The sequence below is a fragment of the Peromyscus californicus genome, unplaced genomic scaffold (assembly GCF_007827085.1).
Source record: "Peromyscus californicus insignis strain IS unplaced genomic scaffold, ASM782708v3 Scaffold_20__1_contigs__length_68692818, whole genome shotgun sequence".
Classification (NCBI taxonomy): Eukaryota; Metazoa; Chordata; class Mammalia; order Rodentia; family Cricetidae; genus Peromyscus; species Peromyscus californicus.
Window position 1 is genome coordinate 67,298,473 of NW_026294503.1, and position 25,680 is coordinate 67,324,152.

The 25,680-nt window shown below is 43.0% G+C and overlaps 1 protein-coding gene across 39 annotated transcripts in view; it reads left to right on the forward strand.

Moving 5' to 3' along the window:
- Positions 1-6,002: 6,002 nt before the first annotated feature.
- The window catches only part of Pcbp2 (poly(rC) binding protein 2), a 29,021-nt gene continuing 9,343 nt past the window's right edge, over positions 6,003-25,680 (forward strand). For 2 of the 39 annotated variants that reach the window (XM_052749110.1, XM_052749115.1), the window contains exons 1-12: positions 7,377-7,502; positions 10,167-10,284; positions 10,869-10,907; positions 10,996-11,028; positions 11,350-11,466; positions 14,820-14,951; positions 19,155-19,282; positions 20,153-20,240; positions 21,958-22,050; positions 23,082-23,123; positions 24,272-24,344; positions 24,846-24,884. In XM_052749110.1, the coding sequence (XP_052605070.1) occupies positions 10,216-10,284; positions 10,869-10,907; positions 10,996-11,028; positions 11,350-11,466; positions 14,820-14,951; positions 19,155-19,282; positions 20,153-20,240; positions 21,958-22,050; positions 23,082-23,123; positions 24,272-24,344; positions 24,846-24,884 (853 nt within the window). In that variant the 5' untranslated portion in view covers positions 7,377-7,502; positions 10,167-10,215. Of the gene's footprint in view, positions 7,196-7,376; positions 7,503-8,095; positions 8,111-10,144; positions 10,285-10,868; positions 10,908-10,995; positions 11,029-11,349; positions 11,467-14,819; positions 14,952-19,154; positions 19,284-20,152; positions 20,241-21,957; positions 22,051-23,081; positions 23,124-24,271; positions 24,345-24,845; positions 24,885-25,680 lie in introns of those variants that run through there. The other 37 variants (XM_052749118.1, XM_052749119.1, XM_052749140.1 and 34 more) reach the window with 33 other exon arrangements.

Genomic DNA, 25,680 nt, shown 5'->3' on the forward strand with positions numbered 1-25,680 from the left:
GTCCAGCTAGTCTGTAGCCCAACAATGGCTGTCTACCAACAGAAGATCCCAAGAATCCAGTAGTTGTTCAGTCCATGAGGCTGCATGGTCTTCAGTATACACCAAAATCCCTAAGAAGTAGGCTCTAATGCCAGTGAAGGTATGGACTTGACGGAGGGCAACCAGGCAGAGAGTGAGACCTTCCTTGTTCCATGTCCTGTATAGAGGCCACTACCAGAAGGTGTGACCCGGATTAAAAGTGGATCTTTCTGCCTCAAAAGATCTAGATTAGGGGTTGGGGATTTAGCTCCGTGGTAGAGTGCTTGCCTAGCAAGCACAAGGCCCTGGGTTCAGTCCTCAGCTCCAGGGGAGAAAAAAAAAGATGTAGATTAAAAGTGGGTCTTGCTGGGTATGGAGCTGGTAACACAGAGCTTTTATCCCAGCACTTGGGAGGCAGAGGCAGGTTGGATCTCTGAGTTTGAGGCCATCCTGGGGCAGAAAAAAAAATAAGTCTTCCCATTTCCAATGATTTAATTAAGAAAAAAAATCCCTTACAGGTGTACCCAACTGCTTGGGTTTTAGTTAATCCCAGACGTAGTAAAGTTGACAACCAATAGGCATCACATACAAGGAGCTTAAGAGAGAGAAGGCATCTGGGTGGTGGTGGCTCACGCCTTTAATCCCAGCACTCTGGATCTCTGTGAGTTCGAGGTCAGCCTAGGCTACAGAGTGAGAGCCAGGACAGGCACCAAAACTACATAGAGAAATCCTGTCTCGAAAAAGCAAAATAAAAAAAAAAAGAAAGAAAAAGAGAGAGAGAAGGCAGTGTTCCTGTTTGGCAGGAAATGAGGCTACTTGTTTTTATTTTTCTAATGGTCTATGTAGCTCTTGATGGCCTTGAACTCACTATGTAGGCCAGGCAGGTCTCAAACAGATCTGCCTGCCACTGTCTCCAGAGTGCTGGAATTACAGGCATGGGTTATCATGCCTGGCTGCGGGGTTGGTTTTTTGGGACAAGGTATTCTTATATAATCTAGGCTGACCTTGAACTCGTGCTCTGTCTCCGCTCCTTGGATGCAGGGACTAAAGTGAAACGCTGCTACAGTCAGTTCAACCGATCTCTCTTTGTAAACTGCGTTTATTTATCTTTATGTGGCTTTGGCCTTCTGGCTTACACGTGCATGTAGTGCCCTCGTAGTCTCTGTGTGTGTGTATGTGTGTGTACATCTGGACTTCAGGTGTCTTCCTCTAATACTCTCTGTCTTATTCCCTTGAAAATGTCTCACTGACCCTGAAGCCCACATTGTGGCTAGGTTGGCCCGCTATTGAGCTGTCGGGATCCAATTGTTTTTTGTTTTTTGTTTTTTGTTTTTGTTTTTTTTTTTTTTTTGCTTGTTTGTTTTTGTTTGTCGAGACAGGGTTTCTCTGTGTAGCTTTGCGCCTTTCCTGGAACTCACTCTGTAGCCCAGGCTGGCCTCGAACTCACAGAGATCCGAGTGCTGGGACTAAAGGCATGCGCTACTATTGCCTGGCATGTTTTCATTTTTTAAAAATAAGATTTCAGTTTCAAATCGTGTGTGTGTATGTGTGTGTGTGTGTGTGTGTGTGTGTGTGTGTGTGTGTGTGTGTATGAATTCAGGTGCCCTTGGCATCAGATCCCCTGGAGCTGGAGCTACAGGTAATTGTGAATCACCTGATGTGGGTGCTGAGAATTGAACTCTGATCCTCTGCAGAAACAGTATGAGCTCTTAACTGCTGAGCCATCTCTAGCTTCTGAACTTGTATTTTTTTTTTAAAGGTTTATTTATTATGTACAGTGTTCTGCCTGCATGTATCCCTGCAGGCCAGAAGAGGGCACCAGATCTCGTTATGGATGGTTGTGAGCCACCATGTGGTTGCTGGGAATTGAACTCAGGACCTCTGGAAGAGCAGCTGATGCTCTTAACCTTTGAGCCATCTCTCCAGCCCCCTGAACTTGTATTTTTAGATCTTGTGAGTTTCTTATCCTTTTTCATACTCATTTAGTGTAAATCTTACTATACCTACTGTCTAGTAAGAAGACTATAGCAAGACCTTTTTTTAAAACCAGCACACTGTAGGCAGAGGCAGGTAGATCTCTGTGAGTTCGAGGCCAGCCTGGTCTACAGTGTGAGTTCCAGGACAGCCAGGGCTACACTATCCTGTCTCAAAACAAACAATAAAATCAATATCAGAGTCTCTGATGGTCTTGTAGACACAAGGCATGAAGTACACACACACATAACCCCCCCCCATAAAGATTAATTTACATAAAAGAAAATCAAATCTTAAAAATGATACAAGATGACAATTTAGTTTTTTTTTTGTTTGTTTGTTTTTTTTTTGTTTTGTTTTTTTGAGACAGGGTTTCTCTGTGTAGCTTTGCACCTTTCCTGGAACTCACTTGGTAGTCCAGGCTGGCCTCGAACTCACAGAGATCCGCCTGGCTCTGCCTCCCGAGTGCTGGGATTAAAGGCGTGCGCCACCACCGCCCGGCTGACAATTTAGTTTTAGGGACCATGAGTAATGGTATAAATCTTCAGTTTGCTAGCTTATTGAAATTTCCATAGATAAAAATGTTTTGTGATTCTAGGCAAATTCATTCATTTCTTCTTTGGGGAATTTCTTGATCCATAATCAGATACTGCTATTAGATTCTCTTTTCTCTTGCTCCCTCTCTTTATCACCTGTCCCTCCTTATCTCTCTTACTTTAAATGTATTTTGTTTATGTGCCTGCATAAATTTATGTACACCCCTTGCATGCTGTGAAGGCCAAAAGGCATTAGATCCCCTAGAACTGAATTGCAGGTGATTTGTAGCCTGCCTGATGTCTAAGAACAGAAACTGGGACCTGTGCAAGAGTAGTAAGTACTCTTTCAAAAGAAAAAAAAAACACTTTTTATTATTTTGTTTGTATGGGTGTTTTGCCTGCATGTATTTCTGTGTACCGTATACATCCTTGGTGCCTACAGAGTCCAGAAAACCGTGTATGATCCTCTGATACTGTAGTTACAGATGATTATGAGCCTCCATGTTGGTGCTGGGGATGGAAACCTGGTCCTCTGGAAGATCAGCCAGTGCTTTTAACGATGGAACTACCTTTCCATCCCATTCCTCTCTTTAAAAAATTACATTTATTTTTATTTTATTATTGTGTGTGTATGCATGCCGTGGTACAAGTGTGGCCGTCAGGATAATAAGTGATGGTTGGTTCTCTCATTCTACCATGTAGGACCCAGGAATCAAACCTAAGCATGCTAAGCAAGGTTCTTCCTCCAACCCCAGGCCTCCACCTCAAAGCCCTGATTCAACTATTTGATCTTTGTTTTGCCCTATGCAAGGCCGATGTCCTCATGGACAGCACTGGAGTTGTTGGACTCACCAGGTTGACTGGTCCACCTGCAAAATCTTGAGGCTAAGCTTCCAGTTTAGGTCTGACAGTAAACTTGCTCCTTAATTGACCTTTTTTTTCTGGGGTTTTTAATATTTCCCTGATTCCCTTCTGCGCTTAACCCTTGGCCAAATGGCAAGTTTTCATTTATTTATTTAATTATTTATTCTGTTTGTTTTGAGACAGGGTCTCTCCCTACAGAGCTCTGTTCTGGAACTATAGACAAAGCTGGTCTTGAACTCACAGAGATCTACCTGCCTCTGCCTCCTGAGTGCTGGGATTAAAGGTATGCACCACCATGTCTGACTTTCATTTATTTGTTATTTAATGTGCATTGGTGTTTTGCTGTGGATGTCAGGTCCCCTGGAACTGGAATTACAGACCGTTGTGAGCTGCCCTGTGGGTGGTGGGACTTGAACCTGAGTCCTCCAGAAGAGCAGTCAGTGCTCTTAACCACTGAGCCATCTCTCCAGCCCCTTATTTATTTTTTTAAAAACAGTGTTTCACTATATAGCCCTGGCTGGCCTGGAACTCCATGTGTAGACCACACTGGCCTTGAACTCACAGATCTGCCTTCCTCTGCCTCGAAAGTGCTGGGACTAAAAGCCACTTTAGAAATGACAAAAGCCAGGGGCAGGAGAGATGGCTCAGCAGTTAAGAGCACTGGCTGCTCTTCCAGAGGACCTGAGTTCAATTCTCAGCTACTACAGGGTGGCTCATAGCCATCTATTAATGAGATCTGGTGCCCTCTTCAGGCATGCAGGCAGAACAACACTGTATACATTAAAAAAAAAAAAGGGTTGGGCATTTAGCTCAGTGGTAGAGCGCTTGAGAAGAAGAAGAAGAAGAAGAAGAAGAAGAAGAAGAAGAAGAAGAAGAAGAAGAAGAAGAAGAACAAGAAGAAGAACAAGAAGAAGAACAAGAAGAAGAACAAGAAGAAGAAGAAGAACCAGCAGCAGCAGCATAGGGTCGCGGTCCAGGTTTGAACCTGAAAATTAAAAAAAAAAAAAAGTTGATCTCAGCACTCGGGAGGCAGAGGCAGGTGAATCTCTGAGTTTGAGGCCAGCCTGGTCTACAGGATGAGTTTCAGGACAGCCAGGGCTACACAGAGAAACCTGCCTCAAAAAAAGAAAGAAAAAGATATTCAAATTTATGTGCGTGTGTGTGTGTGTGTGTGTGTGTGTGCGTGTATGTGTGTGTGTGCGTGTGTGTGTGTGTGTGTGTGTGTGTGTGTGTGTGTGTGTGTGCGTGTGTGTGTGTGTGCGTGCGTGTGTGTGTCTGTATGGTGGTTAGAGTATTAGGTGCCCGAGGAGTCCAGAAGAGGGTGTCAGAACCCTGAAGTTGGGAGTTTCAGGGAATCGTGAGCCATCTACTGGGAACTCGAACTTATTTTTGTTTGTTTGTTTGTTTTGGTTTTTCGAGACAGGGTTTCTCTGTGTAGCTTTGCGCCTCTCCTGGAACTCACCTGGTAGCCCAGGCTGGCCTTGAACTCACAGAGATCCACCTGGCTCTGCCTCCCGAGTGCTGGGATTAAAGGCGTGCGCCACCACTGCCAGGCTCTTGTTTGTTTTTTGAGAGTGGATCTCACTATGTACCTCTGACTGTCCTCAAACTTGCTATGTAGACCAGGCTGACTTCAATCAGATCTGCCTGCCTCTGCCTCCAGAGTGCTGAATTAAAGGCGTGTGCCTGCACTCTTGACAGATTTATCTTTTTTTTTTTTCATTGTGTATGTTTTTTGCCTGCCTTGTTTGTGTATCACTTGCATGTGGTGCCTGTGGGGTCCAGAAGAGGGCGATATATCCTATGTAACTGGAGTTCTAGACAGTGTTGATTTTGGAGATGGATCCCTGATCCTGTGGAAGAGCAGTCAGTGCTTTTAACTACTGAGGTATCTCTCCAGCCCTAAGTGCCAATGAGATGCCTCATCAACATTTGTCATTAAGCCAGATGTCTTGAATCTGATCTCCAGGACCCACCTGGTTGAAGGGGAACCAACTCTTCCTGAAAGTCACCCTTTGACTCCCTCATGCCTGCTGTGGTGGACACACAAACACACACACATTCAGTTTGTATGTACACATACAAGGTAATGTTCTTTAGTAAAATAATTTATTTAACTTTATTTTATGTGTATTGGTGTGAAGGGGTCAGATCTCCTGGAACTGGAATTACAGACAGTTGTCAGCTGCCATGTGGGTGCTGGGAATTGAACCCGGGTCCTCTGGAAGAGCAGTCAGTGCTCCTAACCCCTGAGCCATCTCTCTAGCCCCCCATACAAGGGTATATTAAAAAAAGTTTATTGTGGGCTGGAAAGATGGCTCAGGGGTTAAGAGCACTGGCTGCTCTTGCAGAGGACCCAAGTTCAGTTCCCAGCACCCACAGGACAACTCACGCTGATCTGTAACTCCAGTGCTGGGGCTTTGACTCCCTCCTCTAGAACGCACATATGTGGTATGCAGACAAAAATCCATACATATGAGTTAAAATAAACACTTAAAAGCATTTTTAAAAGTTTATTGCCTTTTTAAGGAAACCAGGGTAGTTGTCTTGTGGAGTGTGCAACAATATGGGTTTTCAAAAAACAAAAGTAAAGCAACAACAATAAAACAGTATTGCCATGCATTCTAGGATGTCCTGGGGGTCACCACTGTCTTCCTACCTTCCCCAGCTAGGATTATGGGCTTTCAATACTTACTGTGCTTCTTCTTCTTCTTCTTCGTCTTCTACTTCTTCTTCTGGAGACATGGTTTGGGCCTCCGACTCACAGATATCCCCCTACCTCTGCCTCACAAATTCTGGGATTAAAGGCGTGTGCAATGCCACTCGGCCAGAATATCTTCTTGTACTGATGTTTAACTTGTTCCTTTGTCCCTGCAAATGGCTAATTAGATCTAAACCGAAACGATCCTTTTTGGCAGGAATTTTATTCAAGAAGTATAGTGTAATAGTTACTTCTTTTATTTCATCAAGGATCTCATGTTATCAAAGTTGACGTAATACTAGTGATGAATTTTGATTGCTTAACTTGGTAACTTGTTAGATCTCTCCATTTAAAGTTACTTTATTGTAGAGTTTGAAAATAATCTTTGTGGTGACATTTAGCACTACCATCACACTCTATTCCCGAAGAACATCCAAGAACCTCCTCCTCCTCTTCTTTTTTTCTCTTCTTTTTAAAGACAGGGTTTCTGTGTAGCCCTGGCTGTCCTGGAACTTGCTCTGCAGTCCAGGCTGGCCTCGAACTCAAGAGGTCGGCCTGCCTCTGCCTCTCCAGTGCTGGGATCAAATGCGTGCACCACCACTGCCTGGTTTAAGAACATTCATCTTAAGTCCAATTCTTCACTATAATTTTTATTGCCTGATTCAGTATTCTGGGCTGCAGAATAGTGATGTTTTCATTTCTTCTGCACTTATTAAACGGGATCATTGTTTTTAGAGTAAGAAATCTGTGTGATACTTTCAGTCTGGCGATTAGTGTTTTCAGACAACTTGATTTTCCTTTCTTTCCCTCCCATCCCTTTTCCTCCTCTGTTCATGATCCATGGCGATGGCCACTTCAATTCGTACTTAGGCCTGAGCTTTCCAGCTCGCCCGCTAGAGGCCACTAGCTTTCTCCGCACTCCTACGCTGCCGCTCTATCACAGACTTCACCGTTGGTTACCGGCCGTTGTCTCGCTGGTGCCGACGCTGTCCAAGGAGCCGCTCTAGGCTCTGGGAAGGCCGTCCGCATTGCGTGGGGAAAGTGTGGACGACGCAGTCGACTCGCCGGCCCCCGGGGCGGTTAGCGCTTCCGGGGTCGAAGGGTGCGCGGGGTTGAAAGCGGCCCGCTCCGCCCCGTCCCCCTCCCAGACCAGCAGAGGCAGCAGCCGGAGCAGCCGCAGCCTGCGCCCTCTCCCGCCCGCCCGCCCTCCGCCCGCCCGCCCGCCCTCCGCCGCCCTCCACCCGCCCCGGGGTCTCTTTCCCCTCTCCTCCTCCTCCACCCCCCCCTCCTCCGCCCGCTAGCGGGGCCCCCCTCGCCTTCCCGCCCGCCCCTATTGTTCCGCCCCCGGCCTCCCGCCCTTCCCCTTCCCGCCCGCTCCCCTTTTCCCCTCAGTCGACTCGCGCCTCCAGGTAAGCTTAAAAATTTCTCCTCCGCCCCCGACCGTAGCTTCTGTTTCCACTCATGTCATCTTTCTTGGAGCACTCCGGTCGTAGTCTGGGGCCTCGGCCTTTCGTAGTCCCGCCTGAGCGTCCACTACTTCTCTCTTCCTGGCCGTCCATTCACGCGAGGCCCTGGCTCTGGCGCGGCCTAGTAGGCCTCGCGCACAGCCTGCCCCCCTCCCCCCGCCTCTTCCCGGTGGCGGCTGCGCAGGAGTCAGGGAGGGCGCGCGCGCGGCAGGGGGGGCGGCGGTGGATTTGTTGGTTGAGGGGGGTGGGGGAGGCGATGGCCGGCTTGCTGGCCGGGCGGGTGAGCGCGGCTCCCCGCGGGGGTCAGGCGCTGGCGCAGCCACACGAGGAGGCGCTACTTGTCCGGCCCCTCCCCCTGGGTCGCAGCGCCCCCCCCCGACCGAACCGTTTATTTCCTCCCCCTTCTAGTCAAGGGAAGGGGGGGGGCTTTTTTTTTTTTTTTTTAAAGTGGAAAATGCTTGGATGACCGGGGCGGGGGAGGGGAGTAGGGGGCTGCAGAGTTAAAGGGTAGGCGGACTCCCAGTTACCGAGTTACTCTGACGTTCTCTCGGGTAACGAATTTTGAAATTACAAAATGCCTGCCGCTATAAACCAGACCGAGCTATTTATAGAGGGGTAATTGACTGCAGGATTAGCAGCTGGATTCTCGGGATGGGGTACACTTAGCTTGACCTACTCAGGAGAGGAAGAGACAGAGGTTTCTCGGATTAGAGGGCTTGGAGTTTAAAAAAAAAAATGCATCTTCGTGTTTTACTTAAATGATTTTGTAGATAGGTTTTCGGTTTTCTTGTCCCTTTGAACTTCTATTACTGTATTTGAAAAATGATTAATATATTTGAATAGGGATACGGAGTTAAAGCTACCAGGTTTATACCGTATATTTGAGGGGAAAAAATTAGTTTTACAGACCTAATCGGTAAGCATTGTTTTCCCATAAATGAGATGTTGATTTGTGAGGTTTTTGACAGCAAGTAACTGGAAGTAGGGAACTGCTGTGCTTTGGGATACATTTATATAATCAGTTAACATGGTAAAGTAACTAGAAGACACTTAGCATGTACAGAGTGGTGTGACAGCTACTTTTTAAAGTGCTTTAAAAATGTTTAGGACTTGAGATGCAGAGGCAGATCTTTGAGTTTTGGAGGCCAACATGGTGTTAATAGACAGTTCCATTCGGTCTTGAGCTACATAGTGAGAACCTGTCTCAAAAAAAAGACCCCCCCCCAAAAAAAAAAAAAACTTAAGGTTATGGGGGATTGTGTACAGCAAAGTGAAAACTGGTGTTTTGAAGGGACAAAATTAAGAGAAATCATAGATACTGATTTGAAGGGATGAATACTTGACATGCTATTGGAGAAATTTCAGTACTATTGAAAACTTGAGACTCTTGAAACTATTAGTGTTTGGTGCTAAATGAGAAGGTTATTAAAAGCAAAAACATCAAATCCCAATTTTCAAAGTTGTTTCAGAGGATGAGTACACAGGCCATTCTGGTAATCTGTCACTGATTCTTTAAAGCAAATATGAAGTAAAATTTTACTACTATCAGTTTCATTTTTATTGTTGTATTTGAAAGAATATTTGAGTTTTAAAAGATTTTAGAAGTTTGTGAGTCGCACGCCTTTAATCCCAGCACTCGAGAGGCAGAGCCAGGTGGATCTTTGTGAGTTCGAGGCCAGCCTGGTCTACAGAGCGAGATCCAGGACAGGCCCCAAAGCTACACAGAAATAATGTCTCAAAAAAAAAAAAAAAAAAAGAAAAGGAAAAAAAGTGTGTGGTAGTCATAGTTTCAAAGTTAACATTCAAGGACAAGGAACATTTCTCAAATTGATTAGAGAGAAAGAATAAAGAGTTGAGATGTGCAGAATCAAATTTCAAAGGAAGAATATGGAATCCCATCAGTTGTGGAATGTATCTTGTATATGCTTTTTTTCAGTGAGACTCCTGGACTAAATTATTTTTCTTGTTATTTTGTGATTGTCTCAATGTGTAGTCCTGGCAGCTGACTTGGCTCTCAATACCTTGCTCAAGGTGGCCTTGAATTTACAGCAATCTTGTCAGAACCCCGAAAGTGCTGAGATTATACAGTAATCACCATACGCAGATCTGAACTAAATCATTTTAAAATCATTTGGTATCATCCATCAATATTTGAGATTGAGAAATTGTCAACACTAAGGAAATTTACATATATACTCTACCTTCACTTTCAACTGCTGCCCAGTAGGAAGCAAGTTGAATTTGCCCTCACTGTAGTAAAGTTTGTCCAGCTGTTCTTGAATCCGTTTCAAAACGTACTCAGCTAAAGTACAACTTAAGCAGTTCTCTTAGAACCATTGCCAGTGGAAGGAATGAATCTTTCTCATCCCAATCATCAGTGGAAACCCTATCATTAATGAGCAAACTGGAAACAAAACCTGATCTGTAAGTGTTATGTAGTTGTGCTGGATGTGTTTACAAGTCTGATAGGCTAACACTTAAGGAAAAGAGTCAGATAAAAGTGGAAATGTCAAAGTGAAAATAACTGGAAAAGAATTACTTTTTATTCCTCCCCCCTTCTTATTTTGGACATTCTTACATTTCAGTTTTGGCTTTCACTCCCACCAGTGACCAAAGACTTGACCACTCAAAGTCCAGCTCCCTGTAACTACTAGACATGGACACCGGTGTGATTGAAGGTGGATTAAATGTCACTCTCACCATCAGGCTACTTATGCATGGAAAGGTATGCACCAGCTTGAAAAATTGGGTCATAGTAGCTGCTACTGGAGGGGCCAGGAAAAGCAGACAAGCATCTTGGAGCTCATCAGATTAGCACTGTGGGACATCTGGCTTTAGCACTCTTCTCTAATGGAGTGTGGTGAAAAAATGGACAGCTTTTACTAGGAAGCCTCAGTGAGCAAGAAAGATTTAAGCAGTTGAAGCCAAAAAACAGTCCTCGCTGACTGGTAAATCATTCTGATGTATGTTGTAGCCTATAATTTCAGGAAGGAAGATTTTTTTGTTTTTTATTTGGTGGTATGGGAGATTGAACTGAGGGCCTCTAGATAAACACTACCATTGAGTTATATCCTCAGGCCCTATTTTGCATATTACACAGGTGTGGTATTTAATCACTCTGATGATTCTCAATTCTTTGGTAGCTTCAATATGAAATTTTGTGCAAGGAAATGAATAAGTGCTTCCCCCCCATGAATTTTAAGATCTTTTTATTTCTTTGGGTTGGTAATTACCATAGTTAGCAGTTGGTTAGCTTAGAATTTTCTTTTTATAATGATGAACTCTGAATTTCCCGTTACCAATACTTAGTTTTCTTCATTGCAGGAAGTTGGCAGTATCATTGGAAAGGTAAGATTGTTCCATTTCAACGCTAATTACTATTTAGTCAGTCTGGGCTGAAATAGTTGGAGCTCATGCTTGACTTTTCCTCTTACAGAAAGGAGAATCTGTTAAGAAGATGCGCGAGGAGGTGAGTTACAAGGAACATTGGGATTTGCTAACCTTGGAAAACCCTGAAAAAGTTCTGTATGAGAGAAGCAGGATAGAGCTCAAAGGGGGAAACATTTTCTGGTTAATTTGTAATGACAAATAGTATGATAGGAAATGGGTTTTGTGAAAAGTCCCCAAAACATAAGATACAGTAAGTTGTTTGAAGACAAGTGGATTAGTATTTCAAATTGTGTTATGTAGGCAGCTTCTTGCCTGTGTTATCTAGGACAGGCTATCCTGTACAATTTCAGTTCTTTTTATCTTTTAAAACTACTTGTTTCTTTTTTCTTTTTTTATCCAGAGTGGTGCACGTATCAACATCTCAGAAGGGAATTGTCCTGAGAGAATTATCACTTTGGCTGGACCGACTAATGCCATCTTCAAAGCCTTTGCTATGATCATTGACAAACTGGAAGAGGTTTGTTGTTCATTTAAGATTGCCCCATACCAGACATAAAGCAAAACCAAGGTCAAAACCTTGTTAAATAATTGAACTATACCCTCAGCCACTGCCGGTTTTTTTATGTATAATTTTTTATGTTCATTGATGTTTTGCCCAAGTTTACATCTGTTTGAGGGTGTCAGAAGCCTTGTAGCTGGAGTTACAGATAGGTGTGAGCTGTCAATGTGGGCTCTGGGCAATTGAACTAGGGTCCTCTGGAAGAGCAGCCAGTGCTCTTAACTGCTGAGCCATCTCTCCAGCCTCCCTTCCCCTTTGGAGGTTTTTATTTTGGTATTTTTATTTATTGAGAAAGTGTCTAGTTTTGTAAGTCTGGCACTACTAGTAGTCCAAGATGCCGTTCAGCACTGAGTCACCTTCCTGAGTGTTGGGATTGCATAGAAATGTGTATCACCCTTTCCACCTCTGTCATTTAAAATTTTCTCACTGATTGTTTTGAAGGTGTGCCTTTGCTTCCTTGATAGTTTCACAGCTGAATGAACTTAATGTGGTTTTTATTAGGGTCCTGCCAAACACCGGTACATTTTGATTTTAAACAGGCAGATACTGATAATATTGTATTAAAAGTTAGAGGTAAAGCCCTCGGTTTCTTTTTTTCCCTCCTTGGTTTTTCAAGACAGGGTTTCTCTGTGTAGTTTTGGTGCCTGTCCTGGATCTCACTCTGTAGACCAGGCTGGCCTCGAACTCACAGACATATACCTGACTCTGTCTCCTGAGTGCTGGGTTAAAGGCGTGTGCCACCACTGCCCAGCCAAGCCCTGGGTTTCTAAAAGCAAAATAAGAATTACTGATTTTGTTGGAAGGAAGTTCTTTTTTCTTACCAACATTCAGGGGCTGAACAACTGCTATCCTAGGTCATGTGTTCAGTTTCCTCCTTCTCCTTGGCAGTAATGCCACTTCATTGTGCATTTGATGCCATAGGCAGAAGAGTGCTGTTTGGTTGGTACTTACTGCTCCTTGAAATCTTACCCTTGCCTGGGTCAGAAATGTTACATTTTGAACTGCAGGACCCTGTTCTGTTACTGCAGAGTTTGCAGCTTAAAAGAATGTTTAGAAATACATGCTATTATTCTTAAAGTAATAAGCTCTTAGCTTGGTGTGGTGATATACACCTTTAATTCTACCAGTACTGGGAAGGCAAATGACCAGCTCTGACTTCATATTTGAGACCCTGTGTCAAAAGGAAAAAAAAAAAGATTCTTGACTTCATAGGCTTGTATAAAAATAAGCAATATATACAACTCATTGGTTGGTACATGTAGATTAGACAGAGAAGGCCTTTTTAAAAAAATTTTATTTATATTTTACGCATGAGTGCTCTGCATGTATACTTGCATGCCAGAAGAGAGCATCTGATCCTATTGTAGATGGCTGTGAGTCACTGTAGTTGCTGGAATTGAACTCGGGACCTTTGGAAGAGCAGCCAGTGACCGCTGAGATTTAGAGCCCCTGCTTAGTGTCTTAACTCACTGATTTCATCAGAAAGCTAAACTGCCTTATGTACATAGTGAGTTCTAGGCCAGTCTGGACTACATAGTGAGACCCTGTCTTTATAGAAATTTTGAAGCTAGGTGGTGGTGGTGCACCTTTAATCCCAGCACAGGAGGCAGAAGCAGGCGAATCTCTTGAGTTTGAGGCCAGCCTCAGAGTGACAGGATAGCCAGGGCTACACAGAAAAACTCTCAAAAATATTTTTAAAAGTGAATAAATTAAAATAAATAAATTAAAATTTTTTTGGAGGGGCTGGTGAGCTGGCTCAGCAGGTAAAGGCACTTGCCCCCACACCTGATAGTATTGGTTTAGTCCTTGGGACCCACATTGTGGAAGGAGAGAACCAATTTCCACAAACTGTTTTCTGACCTGCACATATACACTGTAAGCTAAAGGTGATAACAATAGACAATCGTGTGGTTTTGGATACAGTGTATTAGGAAGCCTTTGATCAATACAGGGTTTTTGTTTGTTTTGTTTTGCTTTGTTTGCTTGAGTAGAACCATGCTTATTGTGGACAGCTTCTTTTTTCTTTGCTTTTGAGGCAGAGTTTTTTCTCTGTGTAGCCCTGGCTGTCCTGGAACTTGCTCTGTAAACCAGGCTGGCCTCAAACTCAAGAGATCTGCTGCCTCTGTCCCCCAGCGCTGGGATTAAAGGGTGCACCACAGTGCCTGGCATGGACTCCTCCTATAATTGGTCTCTTGCCAACCCCTCAATGCCATTTCAAAGCATTTTAGATATAATACTTGGTTTCATTGTTTTTATAGTGCTTTATATTTATATTTTCAATAAAATGGCTATGGGAGAAGTTGAAATCTTGAGATTGAGTGTAGCTCATGGCAGAGTGTTTGGTAAGCATATAGGAGTTCTAGCTCTGAAAAAACAAAATACAGACATTAACTCATTTTAACTTTCTAGTATTGATTTTGTAAGAGGACATTCAGGTTGAATTTGGTTGCATTGTTTCGTGTATTCATATTTGATTTAATTTTGACAATTTCCCCCTCTTGCTTTTTTGGGTATATGTAGATGCATGTGAGTGTGATTGTGCATGCTGCAGGGCCAAAGAGAGGATATCAGATATCTTCTATTGCATTCTTCCTTACAGCTTTGATACCTGTCTCTCACTGAACTGGAATCTTGTCAGCTTTCCAGTTTCTTGGGTACTTCTGTTTCCAAACCCAATGGTGGGATTATAGGCATGCACAGCCATACCCAGCATTTTATGTGGGTGCTGGGGATCTGAACTGATTCAGGTCCTTATTGATCATATAGCAAGCTTTCTTTACCCGATGAGCCATCGCCCCAGTCCTTTTGGTTTCATGCATACTAGACAGATGCTTTCCCACTAAATTACATTTGTAATCCAAATGGAAGGAAGGTCAGCTTGGCTTGTTAGAAGTGTTGCTTTTCTCTGTACTGTTGTGGTAAAGAAAAATAGGGCTATGGTTGCTTCTGCAGTTCTTTTTCTGTTTTGTGTTGCTGCAAGGGATCCATACCAGGGTAAGCATTCTGTCCATGACAAGTTCCTCAGTCCTGTTAGATTTGGAAAGATGGGTGAACATGTTGTGGTTTTGTGTCTCCTGCTGGCCTGTAACTCTGGCTCTTACTTACCTTTTCTTTCTGAGTGCTGGATTATAGGCAGTGCTACCACATTGGGCTCAGAAATTGTAATCTTCACTTAGTTTGGTATAGTTAGGATACATGTATGTCCATTACAAGTCCAGGAGTGATTCTTCTATGTACTTTGAACTGTGTTTATATGCTTATTTATCTTTTTGGTGTTCTGAGCAATTTTCTTTTTTTTTTTTCTTTTACAGGACATAAGCAGCTCTATGACCAATAGCACAGCTGCCAGTAGACCTCCAGTCACCTTACGGCTGGTGGTCCCTGCTAGTCAGTGTGGCTCTCTCATTGGAAAAGGGGGGTGCAAGATCAAGGAAATAAGAGAGGTTGGTGCCCCTCCCCCCATGTCTGTTAAGTCTGTTAAGAACTTCTTTCTTTTTTTTTTTTTTTTAAAGTCTTGTTTGGCCTATTTAGACCAGGATCTCTGAGAGCCTCCAGCCTCTGTCTCCTGAATGGGTGCATCATCATACCCATACCAGATTGTGTTATAACTAGAAAAGGTTAGCATTTGATATAAAGGTTTAAGCTGGGCTTGGTGGTGGTTCAGGTCTGTAATCTCAGCTACATAGGAGACTGCAAGTTCAGGTCTTGTCTTTGCTGTAAAGTCCAAGGCCAGCTTACTGGGGCAATTTAGGAGAGATCTAAAAAATACAAGATGGAGCCAGGTGTGGTGGTGCTTGCCTTTAATCCCAGCATTTGGGAATCAGGCAAAAGGGTCTTCTTGAAGTCAGCATGATCTACATAATAAGTTCCAGGCCAGCCTGGGATACATGGTGAGACTCAGTTTTTTTTTTTTTTTTTTTTTTTTTTTAAAAGTGGGATTAAAAAGGGGTATTTGGATTTGGGTCTAGTGTTTAGTAGTTGCTTAGCATGTCTGTGGCCCTAGGTTTAACCTCTGATTACAGTCCATGAAGACTGTAATGTGATGATAATTTTTTAAAAATTCAATTCTTATATTTCATTTTTGTGGTGTCCAAGGTAGATACCCAGGGCCTCACAAATGCTAGGTGGATGCTGTTCCATTGAGCTACATCCTAGTGCACTATTCCCTACTCTCCTTACTTTTTATGTTTTTTTGATTTTTGTTTTGTTTTTTCAAGACAGGCTTTCTTTGTGTAGCTTTGGAGCCTGTCCTGGAACTCACTCTGTAGACCAGACTGGCGTCGAACTCACAGAGATCCTTCTGCCTCTGCCTCCCAAGTACTGGGATCAAAGGGATGTGCCACCATCAGCTGACATCCCCTTTATTTTTAACATAGTAACTCCTGTGTTACTAGCCTGGAACTTCTAAATTTATTAGTAATCTTGCCTCAGCCTCCCAAGTACCTTGGACTACCATACAGCCTTTGCCTGGTTCAGTAATGAGAATATGAGAGTGTTAATTAGAATTTCTAGCTTTTTGCATATAGTTACCATTTTATTTTTTGGGGATTTTTTTTGGGGGGAGGGGGCTTTGAGATAGTGTTTCTCTGTATAGCCCTGGCTGTCCTGAAACTTTATCTGTAGACCAGGCTAGCTTCAAATTCAAGGAGATCTGTCTGTCACTGCCTCCCGAGTGCTGGGATTAAAGGCATGTGCCACCAAGCATGGCTCATTCATTATTTTTTGAGATAAGGTCTGTCTAGCTGTGATTGGTCTGGAATCGAGGGATCTGTCTGTTTCTGTTTTTTGATTGCTGGGATTAAAAATGGGTGTCACCGCAGGGCACTGGTGGTGCACACCTTAATACCAGCACTCGGGAGGCAGAGCGAGATCCAGGATAGGCACCAAAGCTACACAGAGAAACCCGTCTCAACCCCCCCCCCAAAAAAAAATGGGTTTTACCACATCCCATTTAGTGTGCCACTACCCCCCCCCTCCGCCCCCCACTTTTTCCCATGAGACAGATTTTTCTGGCCCAGCTGTTAAGTTAAGCCTCCAAGGATTCTCCTGTCCCATCTCCCTAGCTTTTTTTATACATGTTCTTGGGGTTCCCCCCCCAAGACAGTGTTTCTGTGTAGCTTTGGAACCTGTCCTGGATCTCGCACTGTAGACCAGGCTGGTCACGAACTCACAGAGATCCTCCAGCCTCTGCCTCTCGAGTACTGAGATTAAAGGCGTGTGCCACCACTGCCCAGCATGTTCTTGGTTTTGTGCTGGAAAGCACTGTTATAGACTGAGCCATTTTCCTTAGGCTACCCCCCCACCTCCATTAATTGTATTTAGTACATAAGTTCACATGCATGCATACTCGTCAGAGGACATGAGGTGAGGGGGTCACTTCTTTATATTCTGCCGTGTGGGTTCACTGGGATAGGTTGGTAGATTTAGTGGCAATTGCCTTTACCTACTGAACCACTAAACTTTTTTTTTTGTAATTATTTATTTTGATTTTTTTGAGGCAAGGTTCCTGGAACTCACTCTGTAGACAAGGCTGACCTCGAATTTAGACCCTCCTGCCTCTGTCTCCTGAGTGTTGGGATTAAAGTCACAAGCCGCTGAGCCTGGGTTGTAGATTTATTTTAATTATGTATACGTCTCTGTGTGACTGTTTGCATGAAAGTGAAGGTGCCCTGGAGCCTAGAAGACAGTTCTGCATTCCCTGGGGCTGGAGTTTCATTTGGTTGTGAACAGACTTACGTGGGTGCTAGGAACTGAATTCAGATTATCTGTAAAAACAATAGAAGCTGTAAACAGCAGAGCCATTTCTCTAGTCCTGAAATAATAATAAAAAAAGATTTATATGTATGAGGTTTTTGTTTGCATGTATGTATGTACACCACATATATGGCAGTTGTCAGCGGAATTCAGAAGAGAGTAGAATCTCTTAAAATGGAGTTACAGAGAGTTGTGACTGACATGATGATGGGAACTAAATCCAGGTCCTCAGCAAGAGCAATAGATGCTCTTAACTATTCAGCCATTTTTCTTTTTTTTTTTTTTTTTGGTTTTTTCGAGACAGGGTTTCTCTGTGTAGCTTTGCGCCTTTCCTGGATCTCGCGCTGTAGACCAGGCTGGCTTCGAACTCACAGAGATCCGCCTGCCTCTGCCTCCCGAGTGCTGGGATTAAAGGCGTGCGCCACCACCGCCCAGCTCAACTATTCAGCCATTTTTCTAATAAGAGTTTTTCAGACTAGGTCTTGCTGTGTAGCTCTGGCTGTCCTGGAAACTCACTCTGTAGACAAGGCTGGTCTTGAACTCAGAGATCCCCCTGCCTCTCGTAACTAAAGGTATGCACAACTATACCTGGCTGAAACAATTTTTAAATCACATTTTATCTATTTGTGTTTGTGTATGTTCATGTGTGCTTTCAGAGGACAACTTGTAGGTCTCGGTTCTCTTTTTCTACCAAGTGAGTCCCCCAGGGATTGACTTTAGGTTGTTAGGCTTGGCAGCAGGCATTTTTGCCTCCTGAGCCATCTTGCTGGCCTCTAGTTTTTTTTTGTTTTTTTTTTAAAAAACAGTCTCTTTCCCATTTCTTTATCAACTTTTTCTTTCTTTTTGTTGGGGAGGGGGATGCTCTTGAGACAGAATTTCTCTGTGTATCTGGCTCTGCTGAAACTCTGTAGATCAGTCTGGTCTTGAACTCACAGAGATCTACCTACCTCTGCCTCCCAAGTACTGGGTTTAAAGGGATATACCACCAACATCTGGCTTTTTTTTTCTTTAATTCCCCCCCAAAATAATTTATTTATTATTATTTATGTGTATTGGTGTTTTGCCTGCAGGTATGTCTGTATGAGGGAGCCAGATCCCCTAGAATGGAGTTACAGACAGTTGTGAGCTGCCATGTGGGTGCTGGGACTTGAACCCGGTTCCAGTAGAAGTGCCGCCAAGTGCTCTCAATGTCTAAGCCATCTCCTCAGTCCCCACCCAACTTCTTTGTCAACTTTTCATGAAGTTTTTTCATGTCTAAACAAAATGTTACTAAATAGTTCCAAAAGGGAAACTAGTTTGAATTTTTTGAGTCTTTATACAGGATGGTTAGGAGTTTTAGGTGCAGGAGCATGTGTTTTTGTAGGTCATGGGAAGTGGTTTTGGTTTAAGTTTTTTTGTGACAGTGTCTTGCTGTATCCCAGGCTGGCCACAAACGTGTCAGATGGTTCTCCTGGTTTAGCTTCAGAGACTAGGTATGAGCAGCCAATTTCAGGGTTTGTTTTGATGATATATTTTAAGTACTTGGAATGGTGCCTGACACGGAATAGGATTGATGAAAATACTTGTTCAATAAGAATATGAAAGGTGAGTGTATTTATGAGAATTTTGTTTGGCCCACAAAGTTGTCATTATTAGGTAAGAGGAAATTGTTTCAAAGGGACTTTTTCCTGAGTGCAGGTTAAATGTAGGCCATTACTCAGTTTTATTCTTGTCTTTAGAGGTAATTTATTTTTAACTTTAGTAAGCAATTGTGTCTGGAATAAGGGAAGAAAGGGAAAAGAGAAAGAAAGGGGATAATAAGTATTGACTGAACATCACATTCTAAAGTTGCTGTTGTGAAGGTTTTAAGAACATAGTTTTTCTCTGATTTTTAATTTCCTTTTACCTTAAAGAGTACAGGGGCTCAGGTCCAGGTGGCAGGGGATATGCTCCCCAACTCAACTGAGCGGGCAATCACTATTGCTGGCATTCCGCAATCCATCATTGAGTGTGTCAAACAGATCTGCGTGGTCATGTTGGAGGTAAGCCCTCAGGCTCATGCTGGAGGTGGGGCTGATTGTGGGAACGGAGGAACTGATCTATATTTAGTGAGACTAGAATTAGGTGAAGCTGGGAGGCTATCAGTGGGGGTGGGTAAGAAGTTCTCTTGAGTTCATACTTGCCTTTTCCCAGTTTTGACTTATCTGTGGGCAAAAACAGGATCTATTAAGTAGTCTTGTGGTTCAGAACAATTCTAGTATCATGGATAGGATAAGATAGACTACAAGGACTTCAGATTTCTGAAACACTAACTGACCTTTTTAATTGCCTGACATTGACACGTTCTTTTATTTTTCATTTTGAAACAGGATATAGTCAAAACAATAGTTATGTGTCATAGAAAAAGTATCAATGGTGGTGTTTCTGAGTGAATTATGAAGTCCTGCTATATATTCTGTTGCAAAAAAAATGGAAATTAAATTTCTTTTGAGTTACATGGAGTTGAATCAAAAGAAAATGATCTTGCTTGTGTCTTTGAAACATATATAACATTTAGAAATTTCATATCCAACTTTGGTTTTTATTATTTATAAAAAAATGTGAGATCCTAAATATTATCAGCTAAAGTATATCTACAGATTGTGTGTGAGTTAAATTTATTTACAAGTGTGGAAATCATGACTAAAATTATTTCAGGACATCTTTGGTGAGAATTAGTATGAGCCATAATGCATGAAGTTTTTTGTTGCTTTAAAGACAAATAACGTCAGATATTTGAGATTATGTCTAATCAAGTACAACTTGATAATGGAGGGGATGGAAATATTTTTATTTAACTGACCTGTGTGTGCTATAGCCACACAGCTGAAGCAGCTTTGAAACCTTATCTCTTTTTGTTTTTTTCCCCTCTGACTCTCTCCCAGTCCCCCCCGAAGGGCGTGACCATCCCGTACCGGCCCAAGCCCTCGAGTTCTCCAGTCATCTTTGCAGGTGGTCAGGTAAGAGAATTCTTATTGGTGGGCTATAATGAACGAAGATTATATTTTAAATATCTACTTTGCCAGCAGCACACCAAGCTACTTTGCATGCTTGCTGAAAACCTGTACTTTTGGCCATAGTTTGATTTGCTTTTTTTTTTTTTTTTTTTTTGTACTGGAGAAAAATTTGAATGCCAAGACCTTTTTTTTTAGCAGGCAGTGGAAGTTTTGTAGACACTCAGAAGAGTAATTTAATTGATTTGGTAATTTAAGGTGGTTTGGGTTAGAGTTAAATTCCTTCAGTGTCATTATTTCTCTCCCTATGTCACCCTCCCATCCATGCTTTTTGTATGTGTGGGATGTTAGAGGTCTGAGTAATGATAGCAAAGAAGTTGGACCTCTGGAGATTCTGGAGGGTAGTCTCCAGTGGCATTGGGGGCATGAGGTGGCAGGGTCCTGAATTTGAGTGTCCTACAAACTTTCCCTCCCCTTCACCTCACCTCCCCTACTCCTACCCTTTCACCCCCAAACTCCAGTGTGTTATCCCCCAGACTCTTAACCTCATAAACACTGGTTTGAAACCCCATGGCATAATTGAAATCAACTGGAGTAAGAGGAGCATACAAGGATAGGATGGGGAGAGCATGCCGGACTCAAGTCTGAGAACACAACCAGAGCATTCTCTTGGTGCCTCTTCCTCACCAACCTAAACCTTTGACACATGGTTTATTCTAAAGTTAGGGCTGTGTGAGAAGACCACTGATAATGTCATGGTACTAGTGTATTTTGATGGTTAGTGTTTACTTTGAGTAATAATAGGCTTTTAGAATACTAGAATTCAGGTTGAAATAGTCACCTTCATTTTGGCAGGTGAAGGTACGTTGCTTAAAGTACCTTTCCCACTTGGAGCTGTCCTATTTAAAAACATCTATATTACACTATTACATTTATGTGTATTTGGTCTGAAAGTCATTTGAGAGGGGAAGTATCAACTTGGAGTCCATCTCATGTTTTATTGTTAATGTCTTGCTGAGAGCTTTCACAGGTAGTTACATTTCAGTCTTGTCTTGATGTGTTAGAACTTTGTTTAAACAGGTTTGTCACAGGGCTTTGACTACAAATAGTTGGCAGGATAAGCAGCAGCTCAGTCATTGTAGCCAGAGGGTTAGTCTCAGGAGGTCTCCCTTTTCCTGTGGGTGCTAGGCTGTGTCACCAGTCCTCTATTGCAATGTCTCCTTCCTCGTCACTCCTCTCCCTTTGGACCTCTCTGATTCCTTTCCCTCCCTCCCTCCCCTTACTCAGTTAACTGCCATCTAAAAGCTTGCAGCTTCTTCCATGAGTTGCCCTGTCATGGGTCATTCCCAAGGGCCTTTTTATAAACGGACAGTTCATACAGTGTCCACAGATGAACCTCTGTCTTTTGTGGCAAAGTGGGCTCTGTAGGGTTCAACTTCATCCTACAGTGACCACGACCTGGCATCAGCTGTTTCCTCACCCCTCACCTTACTGAAAAGAATCCAATTGTGCAGTGTCATCTGCCACTAGGTAACCTTTTTTTTTTTTTTAAATTCACTGATTACAGCTCGTTTCAAATCTGTGTTGTGAGCTCCCTTTTAAGGAAAAAAGAAAAAAAATAAACAACTTTTTTTTTTTTTTTTTTTTTTGGTGTGAATTTCATGCTGGTGACAAGGTGCCGGATTGACAGCCCTGGAGACTGAAACCCTCTATTTATCCACAGGACAGGTACAGCACAGGCAGCGACAGTGCGAGCTTTCCCCACACCACCCCGTCCATGTGCCTCAACCCTGACCTGGAGGGACCACCTCTAGAGGTGAGAGGGGATGTTCAGTCTCCAAGGCTCACTCAATCCTTCCGCCTCAGCCGAGACTGCCAACACACGGGGGGCCAGTGGCGCTGGTGATTTTTGTGCTGTGGACACCACCTGTCCACGGGGACCTGGACTGACCTCCCCACCTCATTTCACACAGGCCGCGTAGCCCACCAGATGGTAACACCAACTTTTTTTTTTTTTTTTCATTTTTTTTTTTTTTTTTTTTGTTGTTGTTCAATCCCTCTTTTCCCTCTCCCACTCCTCCCATCCCATTTTCACCTTCCCACCCCCACCTGGATGTGCTTTTGGGGGAATTAGCCCCTGTGACTGATGTGAGAAACTTCACATTCTATTAAGTAACCAGCCACTCCTTCCTTCCATCCCTTCTTTTTTTCCTTTCCTCCTTGTCCCCCCTCCCCCTCCCCATTACCTTGAAGACCCAGCTCCCTTTTGGGAGGATATGGTGTGGGGAGGAGGGCATAGTGGGGGCTGCAAGTGCCTTCATGCAGGGTGGGGGAGGGGAGACAGGACTAGTAAATTGATACCCCTCCACCCCCCAGTGCTTCTGTGGTCAGATCCCTAGTGTTAGAGACCTAGCTAGCTTCTAGTGAACTTAAGGTCTGAGGCAGTGTTTGAATACATGTGGTGCAGGTTTGTGTAGATACAAATCCTTCATATTAGCCAGTTTATCTTGAATTGAATACATGGGTGGGAAATTGGTCAGTTGAGTCATTGCTTTTATTTCATTTTCCATATTTTTGTTAAAAAACAGATATGTATATTTTGCCTTAATCAAAGAAAACTTGTATACCCTTTTAAGAGGATCCCTGGAATAAAGTTACTATATTTAGGGTTCAAAGAAGGCCAGGTCAGGTCTGACCATTTGTGAGATTCCCTCTACTGCCTCAATCTCCCTCCCCTTGTCTAGTTCAACTCTGGCTTCCTGGCTAGTTGAAAACTTGTCATCCCCACCACACTGGGTGGCTGTCCGTGATTGGTTTTTAATAGGAATTGTTTTCCTCCTTTTGTAGGCCTATACCATTCAAGGACAGTATGCCATTCCACAGCCAGATGTAAGTTTTGATTTTATTTCTTGTTTGAAAAACTCCCTCTCCATCCAAAATTGTCTTGATTCCTTTCTCCCTAGTAGACAGGAGTAAGTTGGGTCTTGAACATTTGCAGTGTTGTTACGGCTTACAAGGTGAACCACACATTATCAACTTGTTTGCCTTTGACTGTAACCCCTAGAAATGATCAGTTTATTAGTTTCTTTACCGTATTTCAGATTACTCTAAAAGAAATGTTCCATGGTGCACTACAATATCTTGGACCAATTCAAACTGTCAGTAAAGTGTGCTTCCCATTGCAGGATCGGGAGGTTGGGTTTGCCTTTCAACACTCCTCAGTCTGAGGTTACAAATTAGAAAAAGCATTGAGGGTTTATTTACATAGGGAAGCTAGAAAACTGATTGTTGGAATTCAACTCAAACTTTACTAAGAATCTCCTACTTAAAAGTACTGGTATTTAGATTTTTGTCCAATGACATTTTTTTCTGTATGCTTTCATCCTTACAAAATCCTTTCAGGTGCTGAGATTAGACTTGGAAAGTTGAGTTTGGTTCTTGGTTAGTGGTAGCCCCTAGGAGAGGTGTGAAGTAGACTGGAAGAGGGATTATTTTGTTACCAGCTAGGACAATTATCTATGTGTATTACAAATAAGATAGTTGGGAAAATATTTGTTGGGGATGAAGCCCAGTTTGGTTTCTTGTTAAGCTTCTCTCCTCCTTGCAGTCTCCCTGCCCCCCTCGTCTCCTTCCCTTTTCCCAGTTCTGGTGGACCCTGCATGGTGTGTTTCCCTTAGCACCACTGCACAGCTTGTTTATCTAGCCTGTCTGTGCTTGTCCCTGGGGGAACCGTTGGCAATGGCTGCGTACACCTTCATTAAACAGTCCACAGGGGATGGTCATTGGGGTGGTGTTACTGCTTTCCTTTTCATATACCCCAAATGCATTCATTCTTGTATACTGACATCCTTTCTATTTCTAACCCTTACCTATCATACTCTGCCTCTCCTTTGGATTGTACTGTAAGCCCCAATCTTACTCTGTGTTACAGTTGGAGTAGTAGAGTCAACTTTGGGGGTCAGGAGCTGTGTACATTTCACGTCTGGATGTGCTTAAGTTACCCTTCTAATGCTCCTCTCCTGTTTTCCTTCCTGTAGTTGACCAAGCTGCACCAGTTGGCAATGCAACAGTCTCATTTTCCCATGACCCATGGCAACACTGGATTCAGTGGTATGGACATCTCAGTGTTTATTTTTGTAAGGTGTAGTACAAGATAGAGGCCAGTGCCAAGGTCTCAGCTTGACAAGTGTTTAAAACAAACTTCATTGTCATCCAGCATCTGCTGGTATAAACTTGACCTACTATGGCTAAAGGAGGTAATGTGTTTGTTAACAAGATTTTCATTTGGGGTGAGTTAATTACAAAAGAATAAAAAGCCCTGGAAGATTTGGGGTGAGGTCTGGGGATGCTAGTGAGGAAAGGGGTAGGCTGATATTTCTAGTAACCCTTCCTTATAGTGGCCACCTTGATCTGATTAGCATCCCCTTTCTCTCCACCAGGTGTTCATAAGACTTGGGTAGAGACAATCCATTTGTTCCAAATTATGTAGTGTATTTTTGTTTTTGTTTTTGTTTTGTTTTGGGGCTTTTTTTTTTTTTCTGTATAAGGAATAACTTGTCCGATAGGGTTAGAATGAGACCACCAAACTCATTTTCACTTGTATCTTAACAGGCATTGAATCCAGCTCTCCAGAGGTGAAAGGCTATTGGGGTAATGATTAAAAAAAAAAATCTGTAGTATTCTACTGTTATATTAATAAACTGGTGGGAGTCATGTTTCACTGCCCATAAACCATACCAGCAACATGCACATGGCAGAGAGGAGCTGAGATAGCAAAGGGGTGGGCATGGTGCCCCTGAGGGTCCCTTGATGGATCTGGCCAACCACCTTCTAAAATGTAGTTGAGAGCAGGACTAGAATTGTTAAGGGTTAGCCAGTTGGAATGGCCCAATCCTGATGTTCTTATGGATGGGTAGGGGTGTTTATGGTGGGATTTTTTTTCTTTTTCTTTTTTTCTTTGGAAAACCAAATAAAAGCCAGAACAATTAGAACAAAAGACAGAATAAATCTGGAGAAATAAACTTCCCTCAAACTGATTGCCATTTTATCTATTTGATCTTTAAGTCTAGCTTGGTAGGATAGAGGTGGAGGGTGTTACTCTGATACAGGTATAATTAAAGCAACTCAGTGTATGTGCCAAGAGTCTATGATACCCGGTAACAGGAATGAAACTGGCACTGATTCTAGTGAGCATTGGATGAAGTAAAATCAGGACACAGCAGTAATCTTAATCAGAACAGGGGTAGATGTATAGAAGCTTTGGTGTTTAGATTTTGCTCCTGTTTAAGAATACCACTCTTTGCCCCTTGTTGTCTCCCTACCTGTTAGTCTGGGCTTTGCAGGAAATGGCATGAAATCAGCTCTTCTGATTGTGTAGAAGAATCTTTCCAGCATTATTCCAATACCCGCTCCCATCTTTCCTCCTTGGAGGCTTCAGAGTTAGTGA